This window comes from Beta vulgaris, chromosome 9, assembly GCF_026745355.1.
Source record: "Beta vulgaris subsp. vulgaris cultivar EL10 chromosome 9, EL10.2, whole genome shotgun sequence".
NCBI lineage: Eukaryota > Viridiplantae > Streptophyta > Magnoliopsida > Caryophyllales > Amaranthaceae > Beta > Beta vulgaris.
This window is the reverse complement of record NC_079210.1, coordinates 4,401,357-4,416,432: the sequence shown is the minus strand read 5'-3', so window position 1 is coordinate 4,416,432 and position 15,076 is coordinate 4,401,357. Positions and strand designations below refer to the sequence as shown.

The following is a 15,076-nucleotide window of genomic DNA, read 5'->3' as shown; positions in this document are numbered from 1 at the left end:
ATAGTCATTTGGTTGACGTAGAATTGCACATGAAATAGAATTAACTATGTAGAATATAAAGATTCGGTATCTCAATCTCACAGCTTTTGTGCTTTCCTCTGCTCACAAGTCACAACCTTTGTTCTGCTTTCCTGCCGATATTTTCCAACTCTTCCTTCATGATGTTATAAAAATTATATTTCTATTTACTTTGAATAAGCAATTTTATTTCATCGCAATAATATCAAATCATCAATGGCCCTCTCCTTGCAACGTTACAAGGACTTCCCAAATCAGGCTTTCCGTCGGCTTTACGAAGAGAGGTAATTTCTTTTCCTTGGCTTGATGTTCTTAAATTTTGTGTGCTTAAAAATTTACGACCCAAACTTGCATGTTGCATGGCAACAAAATTTAAAAAATAATTTCATAGTCTAAGTTTGGGATGGATTATCTCAAGCACTATAAAAAGAAGTCATTTATTTGGTGATTGCTAAGGATATGACGTAGATCTCATAACAGAATTTAAAACTTAAGTTGTTATTTTTTGTGCAATTTGATATTAATTTTATAATTAAATTTATTGAAATAAAAATTTATTCGAGACGGAAGTGTCATATATAGTTTCAAATGAATGGAGGGATTTTTTTTCAATAATTAGATAGTTGTTAATTCCTAATGTTAATATTATAATATGGACAAATTTATATAGATAGTGAAAGTTGCAAATTTAAAACATTTGACTAGATTGTTAAGTCATTATAAATTGCGGGGATGATATATAATGAATGTTACGTAGTTTTGTAGAAAACTCTCATGGCATTATTCATAGTAATGAGAATTAGTTGTATTGAGTGTGATCGAAAATTTGTGAAGAAGATCACTGTACAAGTGTGGGAATAATTGAGGTTAACCTGACATTCAATATATATAGCGTTTATAATACAGACATATTACTATGAAAGTACCCTTCTACCCTTTACACTATAATAGTATCCCTTTACATATAATATTATCCAATAATCACATGTTTGACTCCATTACTATAATAATGAGTAAGGAAGTTTCTTTGCAAATTACATAAAATTATGTTTACGTGATCATTACCGCCATTTACGATCATCTATCAAGTGACCTTATGTGTGCATTCTTGTGTTATTTTTTTCCCTATATTCGCCAGAGCCGAAGAAATAAAAGCAAAACAGAAGTCATTGTTTCCGGTAGAGAATGGACACGAGTTGCCTCAGTGTGTGATATTTGAGATATTATCTTGGCTCCCAGTGACAGATTTGTTGCATTACAAGTGTGTATGCAAAGCTTGGTATGCTATTATTTTAAGTCGTGCTTTCATATCCAAGCATCTTAAAAACTACGTCTATATAAACAACAGTGATCAACATCGTCATTGTCTTCTTACTCAATATTACGTTAGTCATGCCGAACTTCAGTTGTTTGAGTTGTTTTTAGATGAAAATGAAACTACACCAAAAGTTTTGGCATCTGAAGTACTTTATTTGATGCCTATGTATGGATCATATATATGTGGTCCTTGTGATGGAATATACTACCTATATCATTATGACAATGATGAACGTGCTCTGTGGAACCCTGCACTTAATGAGCTCAAAGTCTTACCTTGTCTATTAACCAAACCTAATTTCCCATCTTACATTAAACGCGATGCAGCTTATGGTTTCGGATTAGATCCTGTGACAAATGATTTCAAGGCGATTGTTATCAAAAGTTTTCCAGAAAATATAGTTGAAACTGATGAGGATAGTAACATTATGCCACATCCTTTATCAGTCCTTGTCTACTCATTGGCGACTGATTCTTGGAAATTTTGTGGTGATTTGGGTCCAAATATCAAGCTTATATGGAATACATGTTATGTATATGTGAATGGATGCTACTATTGGTTGGGATCATATGTCGATGAGAGTTACATAATCATATCTTTTGACATGGCTACTGATACATTTCAAGAATTATGTGTACCAAACTTTGAACATCCTGCCTCTGTAAGCCTTGGGATTTATGATGACTCCCTAGCATTTTTCACAATTCATGATGTAACGAAAACATTTGATGTATGGACTTTAAATAACGAGGAAAGATTTTGGACTGCGAAATTCACTATCGAAACTCATATAGATGTTCGAATTGCAATTGGTCATTGGAAGCACAATAAGATTATATTAGAATGTGCAGATGGTAAACTTCTGTTATGTGATCCTGAAGCAGCAGAACTAAAGGATCTTTCATTTGCAAGGCACCATTGTTGTCGGGGGGTTTACGCTTACATGGAAAGCCTGGTTTCAATACGGGGCGAAAACCAGTAGCAGGATGTTGATCGTCTGTTTTGCATTTGAAATTCAAGACTATAAAATAATTACGATATGATATTTGTCAAATTGTCACTTTAGCATTTGTTATTTTATGATGGTTGAAACTTCTAGATTTTAGTTTTATTATTTATGATGCTTCTCAGGACCGGTTATGGACCTGTGTAAATAGACCCATAGTACAGGGATTCAAATTTTTTTGGGCCCTGCTATTGGCTTGTTCATTAACTCCCTTGTTTTTTCTTTTTCTTTCTTAATAAATTTATTGTACTTTCCTTGTTTTTCAGTTAAGTTTTTCACGCTGCATAGTTAGAAATTTTGATCTTCCATTATCCTAATTACCATTGCTATCTTAGAAATCCATAAAATTAATGGAACTTTTCATATTCATTCTTGATTATCTTATTTTCTAATTAATTTTCTCTAATAATCAAAGTTTCTAGTTCACCTTCACACCTTCCTCTCTGAATTAATAGCCATTGTAAATAAATTTTCCTCAATCCTTAAGAAGCTACCACTGGGCGCCCATTTAAGAATAAAACAACTAACTTGTCACGAAACCCTAAAAACTCTCTCTCTTCTCTCTGCCCCAACCACGAAACTTTTCCCTCCACAAAATCCGCCGCAGCAGGCTCGCTGGTGGTTGTAAGTCGCCGGTGAGCCTGCTGCTTGTTGCCTTCATCTTCGTAGGTCAGTAGCGTCGTCAAATTTCCTTCTCGCCGGTTTTTCTTCTTCCCACTCGTGTTTTTTGCTTCCTTCGTTCGCATAATCGGTTCGTTGCCACCGTGTGTAGGTCTATGTCACCGCCAGTTAGGGTCTTCCACCTCCCCCCTCCCCAGTCGCGTCAATCAGGTATGCGTTGCCCTCCCGCTGTTCCCTTGCCGGTCGTTTCTTCTCCCTGCCTTGCTCCTTCGTCGGTTCTCCCCTCCCCTTTCCCTATTTTAGTTAGTCGGGCTTCCCCTCCCCTTTCCCCCCTTCTGATCGCGTGGTTCAGTCACGCTGTAACCCCATCCCCTGTTCAAGTTTTCGGTCGACTCCCCCTTCCCTAGTTGTGGTTTGGTTTTGTTCGGGAATCCCCTTCCCTTACCCCCAGTAGTTGGGCTTCCCTTTCCCCTTCCCCCCTAGTTGTGTTAGTTTTAATTTTTGAGGTTTTTTTCTCGGTCTGTATGTTTAGTAGTTTAGTTGGTGTTAGTCAGGTCTTGATCAGCATTTAGTTTGTTGTTGGGTCTGACTTCTAAAAATTATTTGCCAGTTGCATTAGGAATGGTGGTGTAAGGTTGTAGTAGTTACATATGTAGTTTCTTTGAAATGTTTTTTGAAGGATTGAGTACATCACATGGATGAGCAATGTGAGTATGGTTGAGGCGATGTTCGTTATTCATGGTTGCACGTTAACTTTTTCGGTTTTCCAAACCGGTGGTGTGTTCGAGAGCTCTTCATGTTTAGCTCTCCTTTTCGCTTGGCAATGATCTTCATGGTCTTTGCCTTGAAAAATCAAAATCTGCAGGCGGCCCTCCTGTTTCCTCTGGTGGCTTTCAGCTCACCCCGTTTCTCCTACTTTAAGGAGAAACATGACGTACTCTCGCGAGAGAGTCATGAGTCACCTAGCAATGTGACTCTTCCACAGTTCATGAGCCCAGAATCCCACGTGTTAGAAATTCGTTGGGATAGCTCATGCGGCAAGATGCAAATCTTGCCATTGGTTCATTTTCCATATCGTGATCGACATTTACTTCTCCTACCACATCCATCAGTCATCCGAGTGTTTCTTCCACCAGCACATTCATCGACCAACGGCGCACTACTTCATTGGCGACTCATTTTCAGCTTTGCTTATTTATGTTTTTTAGGACGTGTACGTGCTCATACAGCTCCTTAGGGTTTCTTTTGTTTTTTGTGTGGTTGTATTAGTCATAGGTTGTACTTTGTTTTATCATCAATGCACGTTTTCTCGATGTCAAAAAAAAAAGAAGCTACCAATAGCAAAATTAGCTTCAATTTCTCCTCAATTTAATAAGCTATTACTGGCTAATCATTTTCCCCTTAATACATTTCCACTCAATCTTTACCTATCTATCAAGCATATAAGATTACAGTTATGGATTATATATTTATTTTGGAAAAAGAAAAATCAAATTCATTTCGAAAAAGAGTTATGAGTACTGTTGTGAAGATTTGAAGGTTTTTCTCGATGAGCGGAGGCCAGAAGTTTTGATCGAAAGAAAACGAACACAATTGTAACGGAACAAGATTTAGCATGGAGCAAAGGCACAGTAACAGATTCTAGACTTATTTATGTATAGGTGGATGGAGCTTGGAAGAAGACAAAAGATAAAAATGATTGGGGAGTAGCGATAGCTTGGGTTGAAGAAGGAAACTCCAATGTTCACAAGTCAATGAAAACTCTTGCAACTTCTCCCATCCAAACTGAAGCTCATGCCATCCTTTATTGCCTTGACAGCTGGGAAAACAAAGCCAAATCAATTGCGATGAAAACAGACTGCCAAGAACTAGTTAAAGTTCTTGAAGAATGGATGAAAAGCTGACCTCGAGATTAAATATATTACAGATAGCATCATAACAATAGCTAATAGTTTTGGTTTTGTTTGTTGTACGTATGGTTAAAGAAATGAAGTCTCTAAAGCGCACGATATGGCTACTAAAGCCAGAAAGAGCAACTAAGACTTTTTCCACGCTTGTCAAAAAAAAAAAATCAATAAGTTCATATATAAGATAATAAGATTATCTTTTTTTTCTAATCTTATTTTAAAGATTTTTGATGTTATCGTTGCAGTTGTCAAACATATAGGATATGTTCAAGTATATGAATTTTGGTGAGTCGTGTTGCTCTACAGTCTGCATAATCATTTTTGTTTGTGAATTGAAGTAGAGGGGTAAAACTTCATTTGTAAGCTAGTTACATATCTTAATTGTTACCAATGATGTCTTGGTTTATTGGTTAAGATTGATTTGTTGTGAATGATAGGTTACAGGTTCGAATACCCCTCCCCTTCTTTGTACTTTGTAATGCCTTCGTGGCTCGTATAGATAAAAAAAACACATCTTAACCGTTTTAGTCAATATTGTAACCAATTGTTTGTTGTATATTATTATTCCTTTTGGTATCCTATATTTATGTTGCAAGTAGAGGAGTATTATTTTTCAATGTTGAGATAGTGAGATAACTGAAATCAAGACCAACTAACCCAAATGGTCAAGTGCCCCAATGATAAAACTAAGTAAAACTAGTTAAACTATTTGCTAGACCAACATAAAGCCAACCCATTGTACATGCTCTTAGGCTTTGTGACCTATGGTCTAACCAAACTTGGGATCTAAGCCCCATCTCTATAGAGTTACCTGATTTTCTCCTGCAATAATCTAGAACCGAATAACACCAAACTTGGGATCTAAGCCCCATCTCTATCGAGCTACCTGATTTTCTCCTGCAATAATCTAGAACCGAATAATACCTGTATATGAAAGTAACTCAAACAAAATTTACCCGACTCGAAGTGACCCGAAAATAACAATGAAATATTGTTTGCGGAAATTTAAAAAACTGAACTTAAACTTTCTCGCAATTAAGTTCAACAGTCAAATAATAGAAATAAATGAAGAAAACATAAAAGCTTTTGATTATAGCAAAGTTTAAGTATCACAGAACTATTTGATGTCATCATTCCAAAATATTAACTTAGATAAAAGAACTTGAATTTGGTTTTTTTTTTTAAAGAAACTAGAACAATTCTAGTTACTTAACTTACTTTATACGGGTTAGTATGTGTGTTGTTTATTTGTTATGAAAAGTAAGTCGACTTTACCCGAATTGACCATACCGAATCAACCCAACCTGTTTTTAAGCTGACCTGCAAAAACCCGTGTCTGACCCAAAATTTCATGGAATCGATCGAGTCAGACCCAACCCAAACCAAACGTAACACGGACGCAAAGTTGACCAGAATATGACTTGACTCGAAATGATCATACCCGCACCCAACCCGTACGACCCGTTTGCCACCTTTATTGGCAAAATTGACCCGCAATTGATACTCGACTTTAACATACCCGACCCGAGACTCATATTTCCCCCGAAAACAACAAAACAATATTGAACATAAACCCTAAATAACCTGACGAAAATGAGTATATACCCGAATATAACTTGTATCCGTAAAAACCTAAAGTAAACCTAGCTGACCCAAAGTGACCTGAAAATATGACCAAAGCCAACTCGAAAATAACAACGCAATATCGTTCACGGACGTTAACAAACTCAACTTAAACTTTCTTGACAATTAAGTTCAAACAACCAAATAGAAATAAATAGAGAAACCTCAAAGCTTTTTTATTTAGAGCAAAGCCTAAATATCACATGTCTGTGTGAGGCCATCAATCCATAATAGTAACGTAGGTAAAAAGAACTTAAAATGGTACTTTTTGAAGAAAATGGAACTATACTAGTTACTTGACTTACTTTATACTAGTTAGTATGTGTTATATTTATTTGTTACCGAAAGTAAGCCGATATCACCTGAATTGACCCGATATGTTTTAACCAAACTCGATATTGACCCGAGTCATCAAACCCGTACCCGACCCGAAATTCCATGGAATCGGGACACATCGGAATCTAAATGGACCCGACCCAACCCAACCCAAACACAAAGTTGATCGGAATATTTTCCTATCGACTCTAAATGAGCCGACTTGTTGACGACGGTATGACCCATTTACCAACTCTAGTTTAGATGGTCTTTGACCACAAATTATCTAATTACGTTTTGATAAAAGTTTTTATGTTAATACGAATATTTTAAGATCCCACCATTACCAATAAGAGTACATAAAATATCTTATTATTAGCAGCCAGCATTGCCCATCTTGGACGAACATACAAAAGCCTTAATACTGTTGTAATTCATTACATCCTTATTCTACCAAAATGAGCTGATAGTACACCACATTGAAAACACAGCCTCCGATCTATGTAGCTGACCAATTAAACATATTCTTCCACAACATAAACAGACAAAGTAAACAAAAGAGATAACGCATTGCTTGATCTTAGGAAATTAGTTTCACACTCATGCAGCATCAGCCTCAACAACAGCAACCTGAGCCTCTGCTTTTGGTTCTGCAGGTCCAGCAGCAGCAGCAGTAGGGACAACTTTCACTTTGCCAGCCTCAGCCTCTTCGATCACTTCCTCCTTTGGCTCCTTGATGACTTCTGCTTCCTTGCTTTCCTTTCCAGTCTCCTCCACCACAGGCTCCGGTGCGACTTTCGAGGACTCCTCCACAGGAGTACCTGAACTCTTGTTCTCCAACTCTAGCTCTTTGGTTCCAGATTGATCGTCGTCATCCTTAGTTTCAGCCTGCTTTAGTACGGCTGCATCTTCGCCATCAATTGCTGCAGGTGCTGCTGGTTGTTCTGCTGCTGGGTGTTCTGCTACAGGTGCTGCTGGTTGTTCTGCAACTTGGTGTTCTTCTGCAGGTGCTGCTGAGTGTTCTTCTGCAGGTGCTGCTGAGTGTTCTGCTGCAGGTTCTTCTGCTGTTGGTTGCTGATCTTCATCAGTTTTAGGCTCTTCTTGTGCTGGGGTATTTTCGGCTGCTGGTGCTGCTTCTTCCTTTTCCTCAGCCTTTGCCTCCTCTTGTACTGGGGTATTTTCAGCTTCGACTGCTGCTGGTGCTGCCGGTTTTTGCTCTTCTACAGCCTTGGCCTCCTCTTGTACTGGGGCGCTTTCAGCTTCTACTGCTACAGGTGGCGCTGGTGGTTGCTCATCCACAGCTTCCACCTTAGGCTGCTCTTTCTCCGCTACTACTGGTGCCTTCTCTTCCACTTGTGGTAGTGAAGGAACCACTACTTCCTCCACTCTTCTCTCCTCTTGCAGTGCATTCTGAGCTGACACAACCTGCAGCATGAGCAGATTCGGATCCAGAACAATATATTAGTGGGTGCGTGATAAAATTTTATATATCGTTAGTGAGTAAATGATCAACTTTTCAAAAAAAAAAAAAACAAATTTCAACTGGGGTCAAATGAACCAGCATGTCCTAAATAATCAAAGATGATATGTGAATATGCACTATTCACAAATAACCCTGATCATCTGTTACTTTCTCTAAATCTTCCCTGTGCACGAGTTAACTTAAAAATATTCAATTATAAAAGGACTAGAACTGTAAACCCCTGCCACAGATGATAATAAGATCAAGATAAATGTAACCTTACTCTAAAAAGTGTTTTCAAATGTAAAATCTCATAATTTGATAATCAGATAAAAGAGGTACATAGAAGTAACAACTGCTCTAACTTCTGTTGCTTAATTCACTGCTTTTGTTGATAATACAATGAATAATAAAGAGATTGAATTCTGTTACCTCAACAGTGGCCATGGATATTGAAGGAATAGTAAGGTACTAGAGAAAGAGAGATAATAAGGAAAAGGGCGGTAAAAGAAAGCAAGTAAGTGAAGTAAGCTGCAAAAGGTGATGGGAAATTGATCAATGGGAGAGAGTATTTATAGTGGTGAAGTGCATCTAGAAAGTTGAGTTAGGTGGGACCAAAAGCACAATAGAAGGTTGTCTAGGGGGCTTACGAGAATAATCTTGGGATTTAATGCATTGCTAGCACAAAATTTCAGGTAGAATTAGCATGTCTGCTACTAGTTTGAGTATGTCAAAAAAATAACCGTAATATGTCACAAGGTTCATTTATGGAGTAGGAAAATGTTTAATTTAAATCCAATGTTCTGTTTAGGAGGTGATAACAGTTTTTAGTGTAATATCACAAATATATGGTGATAAAGTGGAAAGTTGATTGTATTAATTAATAAGTAGCTAATTGCATATTTGTATTAACTAATTTGACTAATTGATTGTATCACATATTTGTATAAAATTTCATTATTATCACTCAATACAGGTTTCAGATTTATAAAAATATATATTCGGAGTTGAAAGTTCAATTACCATGAATGAATCTTTATCTTATAATCGATGTAAATATATTACAATTGCAATTAGTGGTGTTAATTGAGTATGTGTGCTCACAAGCAACGAGAACTCGTGTCTGTCAAAATACTATACCAATTGACTCGAGTAAAGACCTTCTAGTAAGTCAGGTTGAGCAATCCATAACTCGACCAAATAGGTTCATGACCAACTCGATAAATTTTGATTTTTAATATTTATATTCCAAGTTTACATATTTTGAGGACCTTACTAAAATTAAATATTAGAAAAAACTAAAAAAGGCCAAAAGAATATTTCAAAGGGAATACGAGAAGACCCCAAACCTTGTTATCAATCTAGTTTCCAATTACAATCATTGTGAGTAGTGACTTGCGCGAAAGAAGGCAACGAGGGAGGGTCGCGAGTCGCGACCACCATCGCGGGTGGTGATGTTGGTGAGGTCGCGAGTCGCGACCTGTGGCGCGAGGTGCGACAGGCGCTTTTCTGAGCTTCGAGGCAGACTACTTGTCGCGAATCGCGACGTGGGTCGCGAGGGTGTCGCGAGCTGGGCCTGTTTTTCGCGAGCGCGAGGGCGATTTCCTTGTTAGGTTTTCTCGACACTTTAGGGCTTGTATTTTAGACTTCATATAAATACGTTAATTCATTTTCTAGAGTGAATAACCACAAAATATCAGAGAGAGATTAGCTTAAACACAATAGAGAAGATTAGAGAGAGTCTTTGAGATTCGATTGCATTCAATTGAATCTTGCCTATTGTAATTGTAATCGTCTCGTTCATAGTGAAACAATCTTTTTCCCCGCCTTGAGGACGTAGCTATCGCATTGATATTGAACCTCGTTAAATCTGTGTGTTCTTTATTTGCTTTCTTGTTTTCCTTTGTGTGTACTTGGTTGTTGTGCATTCTTGTTCTTGTTAAATAAATGCTTCCGCATAACAAGTGGTATCAAGAGCTACAGATTAACACCAGCCGGGGTTAATCGCTTCTGGGACATGGCAACAACAACCTTAAAGATCGACAAGTTTACGGGAAGGAATAGTTTTGGTCTATGGCAAATAAAGATGAGAGATTTATTGAAACAACAAGGTATCTGGAAACCATTGATTAAGGGTTTCACAACGACAACAAAAAGGGAATCTGACTGGTCTGACTAAGGTCGAGTTGGAATCTATGGAGGAAAGAGCACACTCCACTATCTTGCTATGCTTGGCGGACATGTCATCACAGAGGTTGCAGATGAAATCACAACTACATGTTTGTGGTTAAAACTGGAGAGTCTATACATGACCAAATCGCTCACAAACAAATTGCTATTGAAACAAAGGTTGTTTGGCCTAAGCATGAGATAAGGTATGTCCCTAAACATCTCGATCGTTTGAATTCTATTTTACTGGACTTGCGTAATTTAGATGTTAAGATTGAGGATGAGGATGCTGCGTTGATATTGTTGGTTTCATTGTCAAGTAGCTATGAACATTTTGTAGAGTCTTTTGTGGTTGGAAAAGAACTGTGTCCCTAGAGGAGGTAAAGTCGGCACTTTACACTAGGGAATTCGTCATAAAGCAACTGGTGATATGGTGAGGATCGTGATTATTCTGCAGGTTTGGTAGCAAATGCTAGAAAAATAAGGGAGATTCGAGTAGGGATAGGAGAAAACCTAGGTCGAAGGGCCCTAAAAGTAGTGATCTTTGCCATTATTGTAAAGAACCGGGTCATTGGAAGAGTGAAGTCCTAAGAAGGATGGTCGGCTTCTTTTGCAAAACAAAATAAAGTTGAATACGATTCTGAGGAGGATTTAGCTCTAATTGTCCATGAGGAGAAACGCTTAGAAGATAAATGGGTTCTTGATATTGGATGTTCTTCATATATGTGTTCTGACAAGGAGATGTTTTTGACTTTAGCTTATGCAAGAGTAGTTTACTTTGGGTGACAATACGGTGTGTGAGGTGGTTGGAGTGGCTCGTGAGGTTTAGAATGCATGATGGGAGAGTTAGGATCTTAGAGGCTGAGGCATGTTCACACTTAAAGAAATCTTATATCTCTTGGGATGTTAGACCGTAAGGGTTTTCGATTCCAAGGAGGGGTGGAGTTTGGCTGTGGTGAAGGGTTCTTGGGAGTTACTTCGTGGCGTGAAGTCAGGTATGGGTAACTTGTATGATTTGCAGGGTACGTCACTGGCTAGAGATGATTCTGAGTTGAAGCTGCATTCTGGGTTGAAAAGTGATGGTCTTGAGTGTCAGGTGGAGCTTATGGGAGCTTCTACACAGGTTGAGGGGTCAAAGTCAACGGGAATGAGTTCAACAACCGGGTTGAAGGGTACTACTTGGGTTGAGGATGAGAGTGTCAACATTGAGGTAGAGTTTGTGGGAACTACATACTATACAACTGGTTGAAACTACGAGTCATCAAGAAGAACAACCAAGGGTCTTTCAGCAGCGGTCTGGTATGATAAGGTTCGGTTCTATCGATACTTGTGCGCCAGCTTATAGCTATGGGGTCTCAAGCGACATGGCTTTGCCAGGGAGTGTTGGGTTGAGAGGTGGTTATGCGAGAAGTCACCAAGAGGTAGCTAGATTGGAACTCCAGGAGGAGTTGCCTGCGTTCCAGTGAAAACGGAGTGGAGTGCTCCAGCGCGAGCATAGAAGAACACCGACAGAAGTTCCCTGCACCAGGGGTGATTTGTTTTGGGTACTTAGACATAAGTACAAATGGCTCTAGTTGGAGCAACTGGCAGGGTACTGGCTCGTCTTGATTAAGGTGGAGCTAGTGTGTTTACGGTTCAGTGAAGGCGATTTGATTCCCGACGGGTAATAAATTGGGCTTCAAGTGAATGCGCAACATGGGTCTCATAGGCTATGAGACCGGGTCGGTCATGATGATTGGTCAACGATCTTGGCGAGATTGGGTGAGACTCATATGAGGGCAAGCCCGGCATCGGGTTAAAGATGCATGAGCAGGAGGGGAAAAGAGTATCTCATATACTGCTGAAGAGGTACATGTTGTGTTGATCGTTTCGAGATGGAGTTATGTGGTAAATGCAAGTCAAGGTGGAGATTTGTGAGTAATGACTTGCGCGAAGGAAGGCAACGAGGGAGGGTCGCGAGTCGCGACCACCATCGCGGGTCGCGATGCTGGTGAGGTCGCGAGTCGCGACAGACGCGTTTCTAAGCTTCGAGGCAGACTACTTGTCGCGAGTCGCGACGTGGGTCGCGAGGGTGTCGCGAGCTTGTCGCGAGTCGCGAGCAAGGCCTGTTTTTCGCGAGCGTGAGGGTGATTTCCTTGTTAGGTTTTCTCGACACTTTAGGGCTTGTATTTTAGACTTCCTATAAATACGTTAATTCATTTTCTAGATTGAATAACCACAAATATCAGAGAGAGATTAGCTTAAACACAATAGAGAAGATCATAGAGAGTATTTGAGATTCAATTGCATTCAATTGAATCTTGCCTATTGTAATTGTAATCGTATCGTTAATAGTGAAATAATCTTTTTCCCTGCCTTGAGGACGTAGCTATCGCATTGATTTTGAACCTCGTTTAATCTGTGTGTTCTTTATTCGCTTTCTTGTTTTCTTGTGTGTGTGCTTGGTTGTTGTGCATTCTTGTTCTTGTTAAATAAACGCTTCCGCATAACAATCATTTACTCTAGCTCACTCCTCTTCAAAGAACTAACGAGTGACAAGTAACAAGTAGAGATTGAATCCAAATTATATATGAGTTGAGTCAAGCACATATTAATTTTCACTAGACTAACTCGATTAGCAACCTTGAACTATTACCATTTACCATTCTCCCTGAACATTGAAAAATAGTTAAATATTTATAAATTCTCGACTTGATATTATTATTATTTATTTTTTTATAATTCTCGACTTGGTGTTATTATTTATTTTTTAATAATTATCTTCTTGATATTATTTAAAGAATTATATTTAAATTATAGAGCTATGGTTAATTGCAAAAACTTATCTTACTTATATATGTTAGGGTTGATTTGGATCTGAATTAGGCTAAAGTAGTGTTGTTTGTGTTTACAAAGCTTACCATCATTCTCTGTTTGGAGGTTTGTGCTAATGTGCTTTGTGCAGTCTCTCTTTAGGGTAACCACGGGATTATTCATGTTCCTAGAATTCCTACTTCTACCTCTTCATTTCTGTCTCCTAAATCTAATCTCAACAATTTGTAGTCATACAGTCAAACTTAGGGACGAATGAAAGTGAATTAAGTCACCTATTTCGCCCTGGGATCTACCACACATGATACTATAGTCTATATATTACCCCATCGCAGACTCCTGAGGCTTTAACTACGTAGTATGGTAATGTATATGCATATTAATATGAAGTATTTTCTATTAAAATAATTTTCTTGTTTTTCAATACTTGTAACACTTTGACTTTTGCGCTACTTAAATATTAACTTTGATAATATATTTTAGGATTTTTTGTCCATAACTGCCTTTATTTGGGACTTTTTTGTGAAAAACTACCTCATGAAATTTTTTTTGCACACAACTGCCACTAAAGGGACTTCCGGTTGTTGACTACTGCCAAAAAACGTTTTCAGGCGTTGACTTGTGATTTCCGGAAACTTAAAATCACGTGCTTGGCACGTGTTTCATTTTTTACATTTTTTGGACCCAAAACTCAAGTTCTTCACTCTTTCTCTCTCTTCTCTCACTCTCTTTCTTCTCTCTCCTCCAATAACTAAACCTAATAAGTTGAACATATTAGTAAATAACCAATACTCTCTTCAACTTGATTTTGAGCTCATTTAATTCCTCAACTCGGGATGTTGATTTTGCTCTAATATCCCCTTCTTCCAATTTGCCCTTCAATGCCCTAAGCTCTGTCTTCAACGCCTTATTCTCAGCAATGAGTTGATTGGCCACATTCCTTTGCAAATCAATAGTTCCTTCATGAATCCATCTCCAATACCTCCATCCCAAACCATCCCCCCTTCTTCCAGAATATAATTTGCACCTCTTGAACCTCCTTTTAGGGTTCTTCTCAGTCCAAGATACAAATTCACCAACTTTGATTCCACAATAGCACATTCCAGTTCGTGGTTCAATTACTTCACCAATATCACTCCCAGTAGACATTGTTTGCACCAAATTAAAAAAAAAACATCCATCAAAGACCAATTCTTTAGAATTAACCACCAAAATAGATGGAATTATGCAAAACAGCAACAAAATATAAAACCCCACAAAATGGATGAGTAAACAAGGTACAGACACCTAAGATCGAAAGATTATACGAGGAATCAGAGGAGAATTCGATGTTGGGAGGCTTCAATTCTACTGCCAAATTGGAGGAGAGGGAATAAAGAGAGTGAGAGAAGAGAGCAGAGAGAGTAAGAGAAGAGAGCAGACAAAGAGTGAAGAACTTGAGTCTTGGGTCCATAAAACGTAAAAAATGAAACACGTGCCAAGCACGTGATTTTAAGTTGCCGGAAATCACAAGTCAACACCTAAAAACTTTTTTTGGCAGTAGTCAACAACAGGAAGTCCCTTTAGTGGCAGTTGTGTGCAAAAAAAAATTCATAAGGCAGTTTTTCACAAAAAAGTCCCAAATAAAGGCAGTTATGGACAAAAAATCCTATATTTTACTTAATACTCCCTCCGTTTCATTTTAATTGTTACACTTTGATATTTTACACTATTCACAAATTTCACTTTGACCATCATTTGTGACTTATAAGCGGATCAAAATATAGTCATGGAGGATCTTGTTAGATTCATCATAACATGTATTTTATTATATATACTTTTTATAA

General features: G+C 38.1%; 2 protein-coding genes across 3 annotated transcripts; one reads left to right on the top strand and one right to left on the bottom strand.

Annotated features, from left to right (window-relative positions):
- Window positions 1-1,079: 1,079 nt before the first annotated feature.
- Window positions 1,080-2,938, top strand: LOC104902761 (probable F-box protein At3g22720; the record flags this gene model as incomplete). Its single annotated transcript, XM_010690664.4, has 1 exon — window positions 1,080-2,938. A coding segment is annotated over one exon (1,239 nt), but the record flags the coding sequence as incomplete, so codon positions are not given.
- Window positions 2,939-7,155: 4,217 nt separating this feature from the next.
- LOC104902760 (induced stolen tip protein TUB8) lies at window positions 7,156-8,858 on the bottom strand. Of its 2 annotated transcripts, XM_057391926.1 has the most exons (3): window positions 8,703-8,858; window positions 7,864-8,233; window positions 7,156-7,746 (listed from the first exon to the last, which is right to left on the bottom strand). In XM_057391926.1, the coding sequence occupies exons 1-3, from the start codon at window positions 8,715-8,717 to the stop codon at window positions 7,409-7,411; spliced, it is 723 nt and encodes a 240-aa protein (XP_057247909.1). In that variant the 5' UTR covers window positions 8,718-8,858; the 3' UTR covers window positions 7,156-7,408. The 2 variants fall into 2 exon arrangements, with proteins under 2 accessions (XP_057247909.1, XP_010688964.2); XM_010690662.3 differs by having other exon boundaries at window positions 7,156-8,233.
- Window positions 8,859-15,076: the final 6,218 nt, after the last annotated feature.